The 17,925-nt window shown below is 43.9% G+C and overlaps 1 protein-coding gene across 2 annotated transcripts in view; it reads right to left on the bottom strand.

The window, feature by feature from the left end:
- CMTM8 (CKLF like MARVEL transmembrane domain containing 8) overlaps positions 1–16,951 on the bottom strand; it is a 106,894-nt gene extending 89,943 nt beyond the window's left edge. Inside the window, exon 1 of one of the 2 annotated variants that reach the window (XM_021071501.2) lies at positions 16,515–16,951. In XM_021071501.2, coding sequence (XP_020927160.1) covers positions 16,515–16,661 — 147 coding nt within the window. In that variant the 5' untranslated portion in view covers positions 16,662–16,951. Of the gene's footprint in view, positions 1–9,854; positions 9,922–16,514 lie in introns of those variants that run through there. The other variant, XM_084987628.1, reaches the window with a different exon arrangement.
- Between the last annotated feature and the right edge of the window lie 974 nt (positions 16,952–17,925).

Here is a 17,925-nt window from a genome sequence, read left to right as displayed (position 1 = left end):
CTGGGGAAGGACTGAACCTAACAGGCCTGGCTAGGGATTACCAAACCATTAGGCCTCTAATTAACACCAGATGCTTAGAACACAGTGAAGCAACATCTTCAAAGGATTAATAAAAAGAAATCTGAAGACCTACAATTTTCTACCAACCAAATTACTTAAGTATAAAAGTAAAAGAAAGGAGTTCCCGTCGTGGTGCAGTGGTTAACGAATCCAACTAGGAACCATGAGGTTGCGGGTTCGGTCCCTGCCCTAGCTCAGTGGGTTAACGATCCGGCGTTTTTTGTTTTTTTTTTTAAGTAGTCCAGGGAGTTACCTGGTAGCCTAGCAGTTAAGGATTTGGCATTTGTCACTGCTGTGGCTCAGGTTTGATCTCTGGCCTGGGAACTTCCACAGTGGTGTATGTAGGTTGCAGACTCGGCTCGGATCCCGAGTTGCTGTGGCTCTGGCGTAGGCCGGGGCTATAGCTCCCATTAGACCCCTAGCCTGGGAACCTCCATATGCCAAGGGAGCGGCCCAAGAAATAGCAAAAAGACAAAAAAATAAATAAATAAAAGTAAAAGAAAGATGTTACTAGATGTGCAAGGATTCAAAAAGGTCAATACCTTCCAAACGCTTTCTAAATTACTCAAGGAGGTACTTTGAAAGCAAAAAAAAAAAAACAAAAAAAAAAAAACAAAACAAAAAAAAACCAAGAAAACAAATGACACAAAAAATTGCATGAAAAAATTTAAACTTGTAGTTGTCAAAATAGTTGTCTGGTAATATAGATGGAAATCTTCAGACAACTGGCAAGAAATTATTCCTAAGAAAGCCCTTTTTTTTTTTTTTTAAGTAGTCCAGGGAGTTACCTGGTAGCCTAGCAGTTAAGGATTTGGCATTTGTCACTGCTGTGGCTCAGGTTTGATCTCTGGCCTGGGAACTTCCACATGCCACAAGTGTGGCTTTAAAAAAAAAGAAGAGTGGGTTAAGGATCCTGAGACTTTGCCAATTTCATTGATGAGCTCTAACAGTTTTCTGGTAGCTTCTTTAGGATCTTCTAGGTATAGTATCATGTCATCTGCAGACAGTGATAGTTTTACTTCGATCTTTCCAATTTGGATTCCTTTTTTCTCTTGGTCTTTGGTCTTTTTAGGGCCGTACTCGCATCATATGGAGGTTCCAGGCTGGGGTCTAATCGCAGCTACAGCTTCCAGCCTACACAGCAACACCAGATCTGAGCCGTGTCCGTGATCTTCACCACAGCTCACAGCAAGGCCAGCGATCGAACCCACAACCTCGTGGTTCCTAGTGGGATTCATTTCCGCCATACCATGACAGGAATTCCAATTTGGATTCCTTTTATTTCTTTTTCTGTTCCGATTGCTGAGGCTAGAACTTCCAAAACTATGTTGAAAAGTAGTGGCCAGAGTGGACATCCTTGTCTTGTTCCTGATCTCAGTGGGAACTCTTTCAGCTTTTCACCACTGAGAATGATGATAGCTGTGGGTTTGTGACATACAGCCTTTACTATGTTGAGAAGGATTCCCTCTATGTCCACTTTCTGAAGTGTTCTTATCAGAAATGGGTGTTGGATCTTGTCAAAGGCTTTTTCTGAATCTATTGAGAGGATCATGTGGTTTTTAATCTTCCATTTGTTAATGTGGTGTATCACACTGATGGATTTGTGGATACTGAAGAACCCTTGCATGCCTGGGATAAATCCCACCTTGATCATGATGTACAATCCTCTTCATGTATTGTTGGATTCGGTATGCTAATATTTTGTTAAGGATTTTTGCATTTATGTTCATCAGTGATATTGACCTGTAATTTTTTCATGTGTGGTCTTTTTAGGGCTGCACCTGCTCATGGGATCTGAGCCATGTCTGTGACCTACACTATAGCTCACGGCAATGCCAGATCCTTAACCCACTGAGCAAGGCCAGGGATTGAACCCACGTTCTCATGGATGCTAGCCAGGTTCGCTTACTGCTGAGCCACATCGGGAACTCCTAATTTTTTTGTGTGTGGTATCTTTGTCTGGTTTTGGTATCAGGGTGATGGTGGCCTCACAGAATGAGTTTGGGAGTGTACCTTCCTCTGCAATGTTTTGGAACAGTTTCAGAAGGACAGGTGTTAGCTCTTCTCTAAATGTTTGAAAGAATTCACCTGTGAAGCCATCTGGTCTTGGACTTTTGTTAGAAGTTTTTTTATCACAGTTTCAATTTCAGTACTTGTCCATTCATCTTTTCTATTTCATCTTGATTTAATCTTGGAAGATTTACTTTTCTAAGAATTTGTCCATTACTTCTAGATTATCCATTTTATTGGCATATAGTTGCATGTAATAGTCTCTTACAATCCTTTGTGATGTCCGTTTTAACTTCTCCTTTTTCATTTCCAATTTTATTGATTTGAGTCCTCTCTCTTTTTTTCTTGCTAAGTCTGGCTAAGGGTTTATCAATTTTGTGGATCTTTTCAAAGAACCAGCTTTTCATTTCATCGATCTTGTCTATGGTTTTCTTCATTTCTACTTCATTGATTTCTGCCTGATTGTTATGATTTGGAAGAACAGGACCTAAAGTTAGCAGAAGGAAAGAATGCTGCTAACTTTAGGTCTTGTTTGCTCTTCTCTTTCTATATGCTTTAGATGTAAAGTTAGGTTGTTAGTTTGAGCTTTTTCTTATTTCCTGAGGTAGGCTTATATTGCTTTAAACTTCCCTCTTAGAACTGATTTTGCTGTATCCTATAGGTTTTGGAGTGTTGCGTCTTTGTTGTCGTTTGCTTCTAGGTATTTTTTAATTTTCTCCTTGATTTCTTCAGTGATCCATTGGTTGCTTAGTAGCATGTTGTTTCGTCTCACGTGTTTGTGTTTTTTGCATTTTTTTCTTGTTGATTTCCAGTTGTATAACATTGTGGTCAGAAAAGATGCTTGATATGATTTCAATTTTCTTAAAGTTACTGAGGCTTGATTTGCAGCCCAGAATGTGATCAGTCCTAGAGAATGTTCTGTGTGCATTTGAGAAGAACGTGTATTCTGCTGCTTTTGGATGGAAGGTTCTATAAATATCTATTAAGTCTATCTGGTCTAATGCATCGTTTAGGACCTGTTTCCTTGTTGATTTTCAGTCTAGATGATCTGTCCATTGCTGTAAGTAGGGTGTTAAAGTCCCCCATTATTGTGTTATTGTCAATTTCTCCTATTAAGATTGTTAGCAGTTGCCTTACATATTAAGGTGATCCTATGTTCAGTGCATATATATTTACAATTGTTATATCTTCTTCTTGGATTGATCCTTTGATCATTATGTAATGTCCTTCTTTGTTTCTTATAATATTATTTTAAGGTCTATTTTGTCTCATATGAGTATTGCTATTCCAGCTTTCCTTTGATTCCCGTTTGCATGGAATATTCTCTTCCATCCTCTCACTTTCAATTTGTATGTGTCCCTAGAAGTGAAGTTCATTTCTTTTCAATCTTTTTTCTCTTTTCTGTTCCATATCAGTAATTTCCACTAGTCTGCCCTCTTGAAGACAGCATATATATATGTCTTGTTTTTGTATCCATTCAGCCAGCCTATGTCTTTCAATTGAGGCATTTAGTCCATTTACATTTAAGGTAATTATTGACATGTCTGTTCTTACTGCCATTTTATCAACTGTTTTGGATTTGTTTTCGTTGCTCTTTTTTCTTCCCTTCTTGTCTTCTTCTCTTCTCTTGTGGTTTGATGGATACCTTTAGTGTTGTATTTGAGTTGCTTTTTCTTATTTGTGTGTGTATCTATTGTAGACTTTTGGTTTGCAGTCATCCTGTAGTTTGACATAGGAGTGTGTGTGTGTATATGTATATATATATATATATATATACACACACACACAACATTGTTTTAAGTTGTTGATCTCTTAATTGTAAGTGCATCTCCAGTGTCCTATATTTGTACTTCCTCTTCTCACAATTTATGATTTTGGTAGCATATTTGTGTATGATTTTCTGTCCTTACTGTATGTATGCCTTTACTGGTGAGCCTTGTCATTTGTAATATTTTTGTTTCTAGTTGTGGCCCTTTCTTTTCCACCTAGAGAAGTTCCTTTAGTATTTGTTGTAAAGGTGGTTTAGTGGTACTGAATTCTCTTAGCTTTTGCTTGTCTGTAAGGTTTTTTATTTCTCCTTCAAATCTGAATGAGAGCCTTGCTGGGTAGATTAATCTTGGGTGGAGGTTTTTTCCTTTCATCACTTTATATTGTCCCACTCCCTCTGGCCTGCAGAGTTTCTGCTGAAAAATCTGCTGATAACCTTATCAGGGTTCCTTTGTATGTTATTTGTTTCATTTCCCTAGCTGCTTTCAATATTTTCTCTTTGTCCTTAATTTTGGTCCATTTGATTAACATATGTTCTTGGGGTGTTCCTCCTTGGGTTTATTTTATATGGTACTCACTGTGCTTCCTGGATTTGAATGAGTGATTACTTTCTCATGTTAGGCAAGTCTTCAGCTATTATCTCTTCAAATGTTTTTTCTGGCCCTTTCTCTCTCTCTTCTCTTTCTGGCACCCCATAATACGGATGTTGGTGTGCTTAATGTTATCCCAGAGTTCTCTGAGACTGTCTTCTTTTCTTTTCAATCTTTTTTCTCTTTTCTGTTCCAGATGAGTAATTTCCACTAGTCTGTCCTCCACCTCACTTATTCATTTTTCTGCCACTGTATTATGCTGTTGATTGCTTCTAATCAATTCTTTAATTTCAGTTATTGTATTTTGCATGTCTGCTTGCGTAATCCTTATATTTTGTATTTCTTTGCTCAATGTTTCTTGTAATTTTACCAATCTTTGCCACCAGTTTATTTCCAGTATCTTGAATCATCTTCACTATCATTAGTCAAAAGACTTTTTCATGGAGGTTGATAATCTCCAGATCACTTAGCTGTTTTTCTGTATTTTTTCTTGCTCCCTTATCTTAGTCAGAATTCTCTACCATTTCATTTTGTATAGATTTTTGGTGTGGCCTCCTTTTTGCAGACAATAGAGTTGTAGCCTCTTTTGCTTCTGATGTCCACCTCCCCTGTGGCTGAAGTTGGTATGGGGGCTTGCTATAGGCTTCCTGATGGGAGGGACTGGTACCCACCCACTGGTAGGGGGAGCTGATTCTTATCCCTCTGGTGGGTGGAGCTTTGTCTCTGGGTGAGATTAGAGGTTGCTGTGTGCCTGGAGTGTCTTTAGGCAGCCTGTTTGCTGATGGGTGGGGCTGTGATCCCACCTGGATTATTGTTTGGCCTGGGGCTTCTCAGCACTGATGGGTGGGGCCAGATTTTTCTAAAATGGCCACCTCTAGAAGAACACACACTGATGATTATTCCAGAGAACTTTGCCTCCAATGTCCTTCCCCCACAATGAGCCACAGTCAACCCATTTTCCTAGGAGATCCCCCAAGAACTGCAGTCAGGTCTGACCCATATTCCCATGGAGTCTCTGCTTTGCCTTGGGACCCAGTGCACATGAAAGCCTGCGCATGCCTTCCAAGAATGGGGTCTCCATTTCCCCCAGTCCCATGGAGCTCCTGCACACAAGCCCCACTGGCCTTCAATGCCAAATGCTCAGAGGGCTCCTTCTCCCATTGCCAGATGCCCAGGCATGGGGACCTGATGTGGGGCTCAGAATTCTCACTCCAGTAGGTGAGTCTCTCTGATACAGTTATGTTACAGTCTATGGGCTGCCCACCTGATGGGTATGGGGTTACTTATATCACATAATCACCTCTCCTACTGTCTTGATGTGGCCTCCTCTTTGTCTTTTGGAGTAGGCTGTCATTTTTTATAGTTTGCAGTCTATTTGGTTGAAGGTTGTTCAGCAGTTGGTTGTCAAATCAGTTTTTATTAATTTGAGTCTCTCTCATCCCAAGAAAATTGGCAAATATTAACAGTTTAAGTATTTGCAGAAACAAACCCTAATACATGCTGAAACACTACTAGAGAAAAAGTAAATTGGGATCAACTTTTCTGTACAACTTGGCAGCTATAAAGCACATAAAGCCAACCCCCCATCAACAAACATACAACTATTAGAACTAATATATGGAGTGAGCAAAGTTGTAGGATACAAGGTCAAGGATACAAAACTCAATTGGATTTCTATAATCTAGCAATGAACAATGTGAAAATGAAATTAAGAAAATAATTCATTTTCAATAACATCCAAAAGAATAAAATTACTCAGGAATAAATTTAACACAACAAATCCAAGACATGTATGCTAAAGTCTATAAAACATTGTTAAAGAAATAAGAGAAGATCTAAATAAATAGAAAGACAACCCATGTTCCATTTTTTCAGATGGCAATACTCCCCAAATTGATCTATAGATTCACAGTCCATATTAAAGTCCTCACTGCCCTTTTTGCAGAAATTGGCTAGCTGCTATTAAAATTCAAGGAAATGCAAGGGACCTGGAATAGCCAAAACAGTTTTGGAAAAAAAGAACAAAGTTGCAGACTCACACTTATGATTTCAAAACTTTCTACAAAGCTACAGTAATCAAGATAGTGTGCTATTAACAGTCAAGACATGGGAGTTCCTGTCATGGCTCACTGGAACTGAATCTGACTAGGAACCATGAGGTTGCAGGTTTGACCCTTGGCCTCACTCAGTGGGTTAAAGATCCAGCACTGCCATGAGCTGTGGTGTAGGTCGCAGACGCAGCTGGCTTGGATCTGGCATTGCTGTGGCTCTGGTGTAGGCTGGCAGCAACAGCTCTAATTAGACCCCTAGCCTGGGAATCTCCATATGCCACAGGTGCGGCCCTCAAGAGACAAAAAGAGACCAAAAAATATATATATATATTTTTTTTAGTCACAACATGGAAACAACCTAAATGTCCACCGAGAGATGAACAGATAAAGATGTGGTACATATATACAATGGAATACTACTGAGCCATAAAAAAGAATGAAACAATGTCATGCCCAGCAAAATGTTTGCAACTAGAGATTGTCATACTAAGTGAAGTCAGAAAGAGATGGACAAATACCACATGATATTTTATATGTGGAACCCAAAATATGACACAAATGAACTTATCTATGAAACAGAAACAGACTCACAGGCATAGAGAACAGACTTAGGTTGCCATGGGGGAGGGGGTTGTGGAAGGGATAGAGTGGGAGTTTGGGGTTAGCAGATGTAAGCTATTACACAGGATGGATAAAGCTCCTACTGTATAGCATAGGTAACTATATTCAAGACTCTGTGATGATAAACCACATGGAAAAGAGTATTTTTAAAAAGAATGTATGTATGTATGTGTATATACAGTAAGTCAGAAAGATAAGGACAAATACCATATGATATTTTATATGTGGAACCTAAAATACGACACGAATGAACTTATCTATGAAACAGAAACAGACTCACAGGCATAGAGAACAGACTTAGGTTGCCACGGAGGAGGGGGCTGTGGAAGGGATAGGATATATACATTGCATATATGTACCACATCTTTATCTGTTCACCTCTCGATGGACATTTAGGTTGTTTCCATGTTTTGACTATACATACACACACACACACACACACACACACAACCGAATCACTTTGCTGTACAGCAGGAATTAACACATTTTAAATCAACTATACTTCAATAAAAATACTAAAAACTTAAAAAAATGAAAAAACAAAATAGTGTGGTATTGGCATAAGGATAGATATACAGATCAAAGGAACAGCACTAAGAATCCAGAATGAAGCCCTTATACTTACAGCCATATGATTTTTCAACAGGGGTGCCAAAACAATTCAATGGGAAAAAATGGTCTTTTCAACAAATGCTGCTGGGACAATTAGACATCCATATGGAAGAGAATGAAGATAGATTCCTAACTTACACTCCATATAAAAATTAACTCAAAACTAACCATAGAACTAAATGTAAGACATAAAAGAATATAACTTTTAGGAAAAAAGAGAGGAGTAAATCTTTGTCCTTGCATCAGGCAGTCCTCTTAGATATGACATCAAAAGCACAAGCGACAAAAATGTGCTCGGTGGTCCCATGGATCTGTCTCTGACTTTAGCAGTGTTTGGATGGAACAGACTCAGGAAGACCCCTTACGCCAGCCTCTGACCACACTCCAACCTTTTTTTTTCCAGTTGCAACCTTCAGGGTCAGCCACTTAGCTATCCTTAGCCTCTGGGACCAGCCAACACCATTTTTTGAGCTTAACTCCTTATTACCAATCAGCCATGAGTTCCAGATTTGTCAAAATTATTCCACCCAGGTGGAGGCTGTCCTCAACTGTCTGGTCAACCTGCATCTGTGGGCCTCCTACACCTACCTCTCTCTGGGCTATTTCTTTTATTTGGGGGTGGGGAGCATACTCATGGCATGAGAAGATTCCCAGGCCAAGGACTGAACCCTCACCACAGCAGTGACCCAAGCTACAACAATGACAAACATGTCCTTGACCTGCTGAGCCACCAGGGAACTCCTGGGCTTCTATTTAAAATGCAATGATGTGGCTCTGGAGGGCATGAACCACTTTTTTTCTGAGAGTTGGTCAAGAGGAAGCACAAGGGCGCTGAGAGTCTCTTGAGAATGCAAAACCAACAAAGCGGCTGCTCCCTCTTTCAGACGGAAGCCGTCTCAGGATGAGTGGGGTAAAACCCAGGATGCTATGGGTTTTAGCTGCCATAGTCCTAGAGAGGAACTTGAACCAGGCCCTTTTGGATCTGCATGCCCAGGGTTCTGACTGCACAGACCCCCACTTCTGTGACCTCCTGGAGAGCCACTTCCTGGATGGGCAGGTAAAGTTCATCAAGAAGATGGGTGACCACCTGACCAACCTCTGCAGGCTGGGCTGGGTGAGTATCTCTTGTAAAGGCTCATCCTCAAGCAGGACTAGGAGCCTCTGGAGCCCAGCGGCCTTTGAGGAAGGAGCCCCTCTGATGTCAGGGCTGCTGCCTGAAGCCCCTCTCTGCATCCCACTAGGCAGCTTTATAACCAACCCTGGAGCCCTCTCCCCAACCCTGGACCAAATGGAAATAAAGCTTTTTACAGGCAAAAAAAGGGGGGAGGCACAAGCGACTAGAAAAAAAATATGTAAACTGAAATTTGTCAAATTAGGAAACCCTTGTGCTCCAAAGGACACCATCACATAAAGTGAAAAGTCAACACACAGATGAGTTCCTGTCGTGGCTTGGAGTTCCTGTCATGGCTCAGAGGTAAAGAATCCAACTAGTATCCATCAGGATGCAGATTTGAGCCCTGACCTAGTTCAATGGGTCAAGGATCCGGCATTGCCATGAGCTGTTGGTATAGGTCGCAGACACAGCTCGGATCTGGCATTGCTGTGGCTGTGGCATAGGCTGGCAGCTATAGCACTGATTTGACGCCTAGCCTCGGAATGTCCATATGCCGCGGGTGAAACCCTAAAAAGACAAAAAAAAAAAATATATAATATTCAGAAAGATGTAACTTAAAGGATGTTGGTTACAATACTATTACTGGAACGAAAGAAACCTAAGTGGAATAGTAGGAGCCAGGATATTCATGGAATACTAGGTGGCCATTAAGAATGCCAGAAAAAATGAATCATTGATGAGGAAAGGTAATTTATCAGGTCTCTCCAGGAAACTGGCACTCTCAGATTGGGTCATCAGAGTGGAGTTTAATAAAGGTCTTATTTAGAAAGCAAGGGTGCAGGAAAACCATAAGCGATAGTGTAGTCCCTGGCAATAGGAAGCGGCTGGGAGTGAACAGTTAGCAGAGCCAGGGAAAACACAGAGGGCTGCCAGACGGCCCGCCTCGCATGGAGAGACAGAGACAAGCTGCTGAGCCCCAGCAGGAAGGAGTCCTGGGGAACAAGTGCCCAGGACCAGCTCCCCTCTCACCCTACGGTCTTCTGCGGGTGCCAGGAGGACATGAAGTGGGACCCTGGACAGAGTCCATCAAGTCGGTCTGCAGGGTAGAGAGCAGAGTGGAGAGGGCACATGAGGGACAAATGGAAGACGTCCAGCACAGATGGCTGCAGCAGTAAACAAAGAGTAGTGTACAAATGACTGCATTAAAAAAAACTATACAGATAAGTAATAAATAACCACTTAAGAAACTCTGGAATGGTTTACTCCAAAGGGTAAACTGGTTCACCCAGAGTTCCTCAACAATGGGGCTAGTGGCAGCTGGTAAAGTAACTGGTGGTTGGGGACTGTCCCAGGCACTTCAGGACATTTAGTATCCCTGGCCCTCACCAGTAGAAAACTAATCACCAGTAGAAACCTCCGGCATTAAAATAAGAAAAAATATAAATATACGCGCGCGTGCACACACACACACACACACATATATATTTTTTTTGCTTTTTAGGGCCACACCCACAGCATATGAAGTTCCTGGGCTAGGGTTCAAATCGGAGCTGCAGCTGCCAGCCTATGCCACAGCCATGGCAACTCAGGGATCCAAGCCACATCTGCAACCTACACCACAGCTCACAGCAATGCCAGATCCCTGACCCACTGAGCAAGGACAGGGATTGAACTCAAGTCCTCATGGATATGAGTCAAGTTCATTTCTGCTGTGCCACCATGAAAACATTTAGCAAAATAACTAAAAATTCTGGAAAAGCCTCCCTACTCCCAGACATGGGTTGGTACCACACCTGTTAGGAATCACTGTGGGAGCTAGAATTAGTTTTCTTTTCTTACCTGTATTTTTCTAATTTTTCTACAAAGACTAGGTATTGCTTTTCTGAAGTAGAAACTGTGTTCACTATTCTTTAAAATGAACTCAACAGGATAGAATAGATTCTAGCTCTTGGTAAACCCTATATGTCCTTCCCCAACCAAGTCTGCTCATGATAGTAAGTAAATGAAAGGCGATCTAACCGTATTACTTGGATGACATAGTTCATTCTGAAGTCACCAATAAAAGGAAGGGTGCAATTAACTCAGCTCCTAACAAATCACTTTTATTCTTCAAATACTCATAACTGTTATGAGGTCACAGCATCCTACAAGTCACAGGTCAAGTATGACCTAGCTTGTTATAAAACTTTAAAAGGAAGGAAAGGGCTATAATTTAGTTTCAACACGAGGTTACATTGGCAGAGCCTGGTGTGTTTAAGTGGTTTAGCTATTATCACTCACCTCTGTGAGAAAACCAGGACAAGGGACTCTGACAACAGATCTAGGGAAACATTGTGTTTTGCTCTCTATTGTTCCCCCACCCCTAAGCCCAGACTCAAGCAGGAAGTCAGGGTTCTCAGTACTTTGCTTTTGTTTTTTTTTTTGTTTTGTTTTGTTTTTTCAAAGCAGACAGTAGCATTCCTCTGGGGGTGGGTCTATCTTAATCTCAGGGCTGTGACAGCAACAGTTTGAAACCTGTTTTACCCTCTCCATCCTCAGATAAAGAATCTGTGGCACCATTTTTCTTTCTGTCTTCTTTTTTTTTTTTTGGTCTTTTCATCTTTTTAGGGCCACACCCACAGCATAAAGAGGTCCCCAGGCTAGGGGTCCAGTTGGAGCTGACGCCACAGGCCCACGCCACAGCCACAGCAACGCCAGATCCAAGCTGTGCCTTCGACCTACACCACAGCTCACGGCAACACCGGATTCTTAATCCACTGAGCAAGGCCAGGGATCGAACCAGAGTCCTCATGGATGCTATATGGGTTCATTAACTGCTGAGCCATGATGGGAACTCCAGCAGCACCATTTTTCATTACATTCAAAAAACCATCCACTGTAAGCAGCATCCTGGTCAAATATTAAAACATGAACAAAAAAAGAATATTGGATCTATAAAACAGAGTATATTATACCATTTAGGTTGATCTTTAACAGTTTTAATTTTAAGAGTTCTTTTAATGTAAAAAAAGTATTTTTAGGCATTTCTACTGCAGTGCAGTGGGTTAGCCATCCAACTGCAGTGGCTTGGGTCTCTGCAGAGGTGCCTGCTGGATGCCCAGCCAGGCACTGTGGGTTAAAGGATCCGATGTTGCTGTAGCTGCAGCTGAGATTCAATCCCTGGCCAGGGAACTTTCACATGCTGTGAGTTAGGCCATTCAAAAAAAAAAAAGGATTTTTAGTTTAATGGGTTCTCGCTAACTACTGATGACAGTTTAAATTAATAGAACCTTGGGGAAAGATGACTTTGGAATATGAAACAAAACAAAATATGTAAAACGTGTGTACAGTTTGACACAATCATACCTGAAAGAACTTCCCCTTAAGAAAGTCATTGGAGAGAAAAGAGAATTTCAATTTGATTATATTTTATATTTGATTTTATGTAAAAAACACAAGAAGCAAATACATTTTGTGAGCTGGTTTCTAGAAAAATTGATAAAGATTATCTAATTTAAAAAAAGAAAGTTGCTGGACAAGTATGGAAAGAAAGACAAAAAAAGGAAAATTGCTACAGCACTGGCTATACTAGAAAACCTAGAAACATGTTAATTTTAAAACAGGAAAACTGAGGAAACCACAGAGTACTTCTGTATGACAGAGAACTGTAGCAATGCAAGAGATCCAAGACCTGAAAAATGCTCATGCTAAGTAAGCACAATAGGTCACAAATCCATGAAAACAATTACAAGAAAATACACGCAAGGGAGCTGCCATTGCAGCTCAGCAGGTTACGAATCCAACTACCATCCATGAGGATGCAGGTTCAATCCCTTGCCTCACTCAGTGGGTTAAGGATCCAGCATTTCTACGGCTATGGTGTAGGTCAGCAGATGAAGCTCCAATTTGACACCTAGCCTAGGAACTTCCTTTTGCCACAAGTGAGGCCCTAAAAAGCAAAAGAAAGGAAGGGAGGAAGGAAGGAAGAGAATAAATACATAGAAAAAAAAGGTCTTTTCTTTTTTCTTTTTTTTTTTTTTTTGTCTTTTTGCCTTTTCTTGAGCTGATCCTATGGCATATGGAGGTTCCCAGGCTAGGGGTCCAATCAGAGCTGCAGCCGCCGGCCTACGCCAGAGCCACAGCAACTCGGGATCTGAGCCGCGTCTGCAACATACACCACAGCTCACAGCAACGCCGGATCCTTAACCGACTGGTCAAGGCCAGGGATTGAACCCACAACCTCATGGTTCCTAGTCGGATTCGTTAACCACTGCGCCACGACAGGAACTCCAGAAAAAAGTCTTTTAAAAGAGTTTCGGGGAAAAAAACAGTAAATGGAAAGATAAAAAGCAAATTTTTAAAAATCTCCTTAAACGTCCATGAGTTTTCCTGTAGGAGAACACACCAGGTCCTCAATATAATGGAAGAAAACGGACTCATATGAAGGCATGTCCCTGAGATATTACAGATCTCTGAGGAGAAAAAGATTCTACAGATGTCTAGAAAGGGTTGAGAGAAAGAATCAAGAATTGGAATGAGGGGGGAAAAAGAATCAGAATAGCTAGAAGATAATAGAAAAATACTTTCAAAAGGAAAGCAATTTCCAATCTACCATTCTTTACCTAGACAAACTATTAACTATGTGTAGAAGTGGAAACAAAGTATTTTGAAAAATGCAAATCTCGATTTATACATGCATTCTTTCTTTTTCTAATTACTTAAGGAATTTTATTACATTTATAGCTGTACAACAATCATCACAACCAAATTTTTACCGCATTTCCATCCCAAACCCTCAGTGCATCCCCCCAGCCCCAACCTGTCTCATTTGGAAAGCATAAGTTTTTCAAAGTCTGTGAGTCAGTACTTGTTCTGCAAAGTAGTTCATTGTGTCCTTTTTTTAGATTCCACATGTCAGAGATGGCATTTGATGTTAGTGTCTCATTGTCTGACTGACCTCACTTAGACACGCATCCTTTCTTAGGAAACTACTAGAGACTCTGTTCCCCCTGTGACAGTAAATCAAGACAGAAAAGGATACTGGTACAGGAGGCAGAGGCTTCAATCCAGAAGAGAGGCGGAGAGAGTCTGTAAGGTGACGTGCAAGAGACCCCAGGCCTTCAGCTGTGCCCAGGTGAGCAGGCCAGGTGGCAGCAGGTCAAAGGCTCCCAGAGAGGGTTAGTCATGAGGATGACTTCAATAGAATACTGGCTGTCTCTCAGTTTCTCGTGAAGACATTTAAACATCTAAGGTAAAGTTAGTGACCAAGTAACTAGAGAACTAGGAAATGGAAAAAGAATTACAAACTCCAGGGAAAACCCGAAATTGGGCAGAAAAGGAAAAGCACTCAGACCACTCAGTGGCCATGTGTGAAGAGACTTTATGCTATCCTAAGGTCAACAGTGGTTACTGATCTAATCCAAAGACAGGAAAGGTGAAGGTAAAATGGGAGTGGGAAAGAGGTGGTCCAAAAAAGCTAAAGCCTAAAGTTTTTCAGAGTGGAAAGCCAAAGGATAACATCTACAACTGAGGGAAAAAAAATCAAGAACCAGTATTATGAACACATTACCTAGAGCTCTAAAAGATGTGAATGTAGGTACCTCTGAGTATTGAGATGGGGGGGCGTAGATATTTCTACCTGTAGGACTACCACTCTCAAACTTGCACATACATCAGTCTGTCAAAAATAAAAACTCCAGGAGTTCCCGTCGTGGCGCAGTGGTTAACGAATCCGATTAGGAACCATGAGGTTGCGGGTTCGGTCCCTGCCCTTGCTCAGTGGGTTGATGATCCGGCGTTGCCGCGAGCTGCGGTGTAGGTTGCAGACGCGGCTCGGATCCTGCGTTGCTGTGGCTTTGGCGTAGGCTGGTGGCTACAGCTCCGATTCGACCCCTAGCCTGGGAACCTCCATATGCCGTGGGAGCGGCCCAAGAAATAGCAAAAAGACAAAAAAAAATTAAAAAAATAAAAAAATAAAAAAAAAAAAATAAAAACTCCAGAGAGCTCCCACATGGTGCAGGGCGTCAAGCATCTGGCATCATCACTGCAATGGCTCAGGTCGCTGCTGTGACTTGGGTTCAACCCTGACCCGTGAACTTCCACATGCCTCGGGCATGCCAAAAATAATAGTAATGATAAAATAAAAGTAAAAATACAAACTCAATTATAGTAATAATAAGGATAATTTTTCTTACACGTTTTTCCATTTTTCTTCAAAAAATGTCATGAAATCAAAAAGTATATATGCCAAAAATTGTTTTTAATTAAAAAAATAAAAATAAAGTATACATGCCAACATATTGAAAGGGGTTATTTCTAGTAGTGGGATTGTGGGCCATTTAGAATTTTTCTTTCACTCTCCTATTTTCATAAAGAGTATGGACCATGGAGCTTACTGATCATAAATCAAAAAACAAGAGGTGTTTTACTTTATGCCCGGATCATATCCACCCCAGGGCAGATGTCCCATCTCTGCCGTGGGAGCTTGCATTCATTCTGCTGGAGGAGAGGAACCTGCCAACACCTTCATGCACATAGCATTATTTGTTGAATTCCTATAAATCAGGCCCTGCCAGGTGATTCCAATACCCCAGCTTTTTTACTGGATCTCCCAAAGTCCTCAGTCACTTCCGCTCTGCACCACCCCTTCATGGCCCAACGCGGGCTACATTACAATCACGCCAATGTTTAAATGGAAAGTATGTGAGATACAACAGAAGGGGTGCTACCTAGACAGCTGAAAGGGATGTCCCTTGGCAGCTAAGAGCACCGCCCTGGAGAGAGGCAGACCTGAGTTTGAATCCCACCCCTATCACCACAGGTGTGACCTACTTCATCTCTTTAAGCCTCAGTTGCTTCACATGTAAAAAGGGATAGTAATTAAAACTACCCTCCCAGGATAGGGTTCTCTTGTGGTATATGAGGGTACAAAGGCATCTACAGGGCTTGATGAAGGAGGCTCCTCGGGCTGGCTGCCGCTTCACCTGTTTCGGGGGGCCAGCACAGGGTGGAGACAATAAACAGTTGCCACTACCCAGGTTCTTTCTCAGATACCAAGGGACCTAAGGGACGATCTCTCAGCCTTTATGTCCTCCTATGGAGAGGAGAAGGCACATGCCCAATCTCCTCCCCCAGAACGTGCTGGGCCTTAAACCAGGATGAGCATAGTACCAGACAGGAGACCCTCTGGTCCTCAAAGAGCACCGGACAGAAGACCCTCATATTGTATTTGGTAAACGTTTCCTGATTCACTGCAATTTTACTACTACGAAGATAATTAGGAAAAAGAAGTTTTCTCCTAATCTTGGGGAGGCTCTGCTTTTAGGGAAAAAGCCACACACGTGGAGATCAGATCAGGTAAGGGAGGCACCAGGTGTCCCTGACACTCCTTAACACAAACTCAAGGCCCACGAAGCATTCTGCTCCCAGGATACGCCGCGACCACGGAGAGGGTCCAGCAAGTTGGGTTGCCGCCCCCAAAAGACAGCCCGAGGGTCACAATCCTCTCCCCCAACAGATCCCGAGGTGATGAGACCTCGTTCAGAGAGCGGGGTCTCTGAGTTCTGCATCTTGGGATAAAGGCGAGGTTGAGAAAAAAGGGTTCCTTCGAAGCCCCCCCTCCCCGGAAATGTGAACAAACTCCCCGGCTAGGAGCACGGCGTCCGGTCCACCTGCGCCCCCGGCCCCGGCCGCCCGCCCGCAGGCACTCACGATCTCCGCCACGATGAGGAGTCCGGGCAGGGTGCGGAGGAACTCGCGGTCGTACGCGAAGCTGCTGCTGGTGGTGGAGAAGTTCTCCGCGAAGGAACTGGCGGTAGTGGTGACAGTGTGCGAGCGAGCGCGCTGCGGCTCCTCCATCGTCACGCCGGAGCCGGGCCCGCCCCGCCTAGGGGACCCTCGGCGCGTCCGGGCGGGACGCGCGGCCCTGAGCCCGCGGACACCGGCGCGGGGGGGAGGGGAGCGCGGCGGCGCAGGGACTAAGACGGGCGGAGGGCTCCCGCCAGGGCCCGTCCGGCCGCGGCGCGCGTCCAGCGAGTGCACAGCGCGCCCAGCTCCTCGGCGCGTGGGCTTTCGGGCTGCGCAGGGTCCTCGGAGAAGGAGACCCGGAGAGATGAGGCCGCGGGTGGCCAAGGGAGGCGGCGCAGGCCGGGCGGAGGGGAGGGGGCGTGGAGAGGGGCGGGCAAGCGGCGGGCGGGGAGGGACCGCCCCGCGGAGGCGCCTCGGGCTGGCGGCCGCTTCACCTGTTGCGGGGGCCAAGCGGCCGGGAACGCCCGGAGGCGGTGCCAGGGGAAGGAGGGCGGGGGTCGCGGCCGCGGACTGCACCCCTCCTGGAGCCGGCTCAGCCTGGCCCCGCCTCCCCGGGTGGGGCGCCGAAGACCTGTCTCTTTCCACCTGGCCATTGCCGGCCGGGGCTCTGGGGGGCCTCTGGGAAGAGCGAAGCCAACTGGCTCCGGGAATGAGGAGGGTGGGGTGGAGCGGCGACTCCAAGGGGAAGAATGAGCGGCTGGAGTTACGACCCGGCCGGACCTTAGACTCCAGATCGATGCGAGGCCGCTGGGACGCCCGGCCTGAGCTTCTCCCCCTCCCGGTGCGGCTGCGGCCGAAGCCTGGCGTGATTTCCTGCCCCTCCTGCCGGGAACAATTTGAGGAACCAACTTCATCGCTGGGCCAGGAAGGAGCTCGCAGAGGCTCGATCGCGGGATCCATGGAGCCTTGGGGCCAGGGATGGAAGCGGGAAGATATTTGAGGTCCCTGGTCATGACCAACCAGTGTCCCATTACACGCGGAACGAAATGTTGGAGAAAAGCTTGAAAGGTGTGGTTCGTGCAAATTGACACACGGGCCGTCCTTTCCTGGGGTGGGGGAGGGGACGAGAGCACCACACAGTGAGGCGGCATGTTAGAGGGTCGGCTCTTGCATCTCTCAGCTGTATAAACAGGAGCAAGGGGGCTCCCTCTCTGGGCCTCAGTGGTGCCATCTGTGAAATGCATCGATGGGCACCTTGCCAACAGGAGAGCAGCTTCCTGGCGCACTCTCCTGTTTTGTGAAAGGAAGGCAAGAAACATTATATTTTATTCAGAAACTCCCAGAAGGAAAGGAAATAATTACTGGTTACAAATAG

Source organism: Sus scrofa, chromosome 13 (assembly GCF_054392235.1).
Source record: "Sus scrofa isolate SSC_HxYL_T2T_F1_AM1 chromosome 13, Sscrofa_HxYL_maternal_Yorkshire_Landrace_v2.0, whole genome shotgun sequence".
Classification (NCBI taxonomy): Eukaryota; Metazoa; Chordata; class Mammalia; order Artiodactyla; family Suidae; genus Sus; species Sus scrofa.
This window is presented reverse-complemented; position numbering and strand designations above follow the sequence as displayed.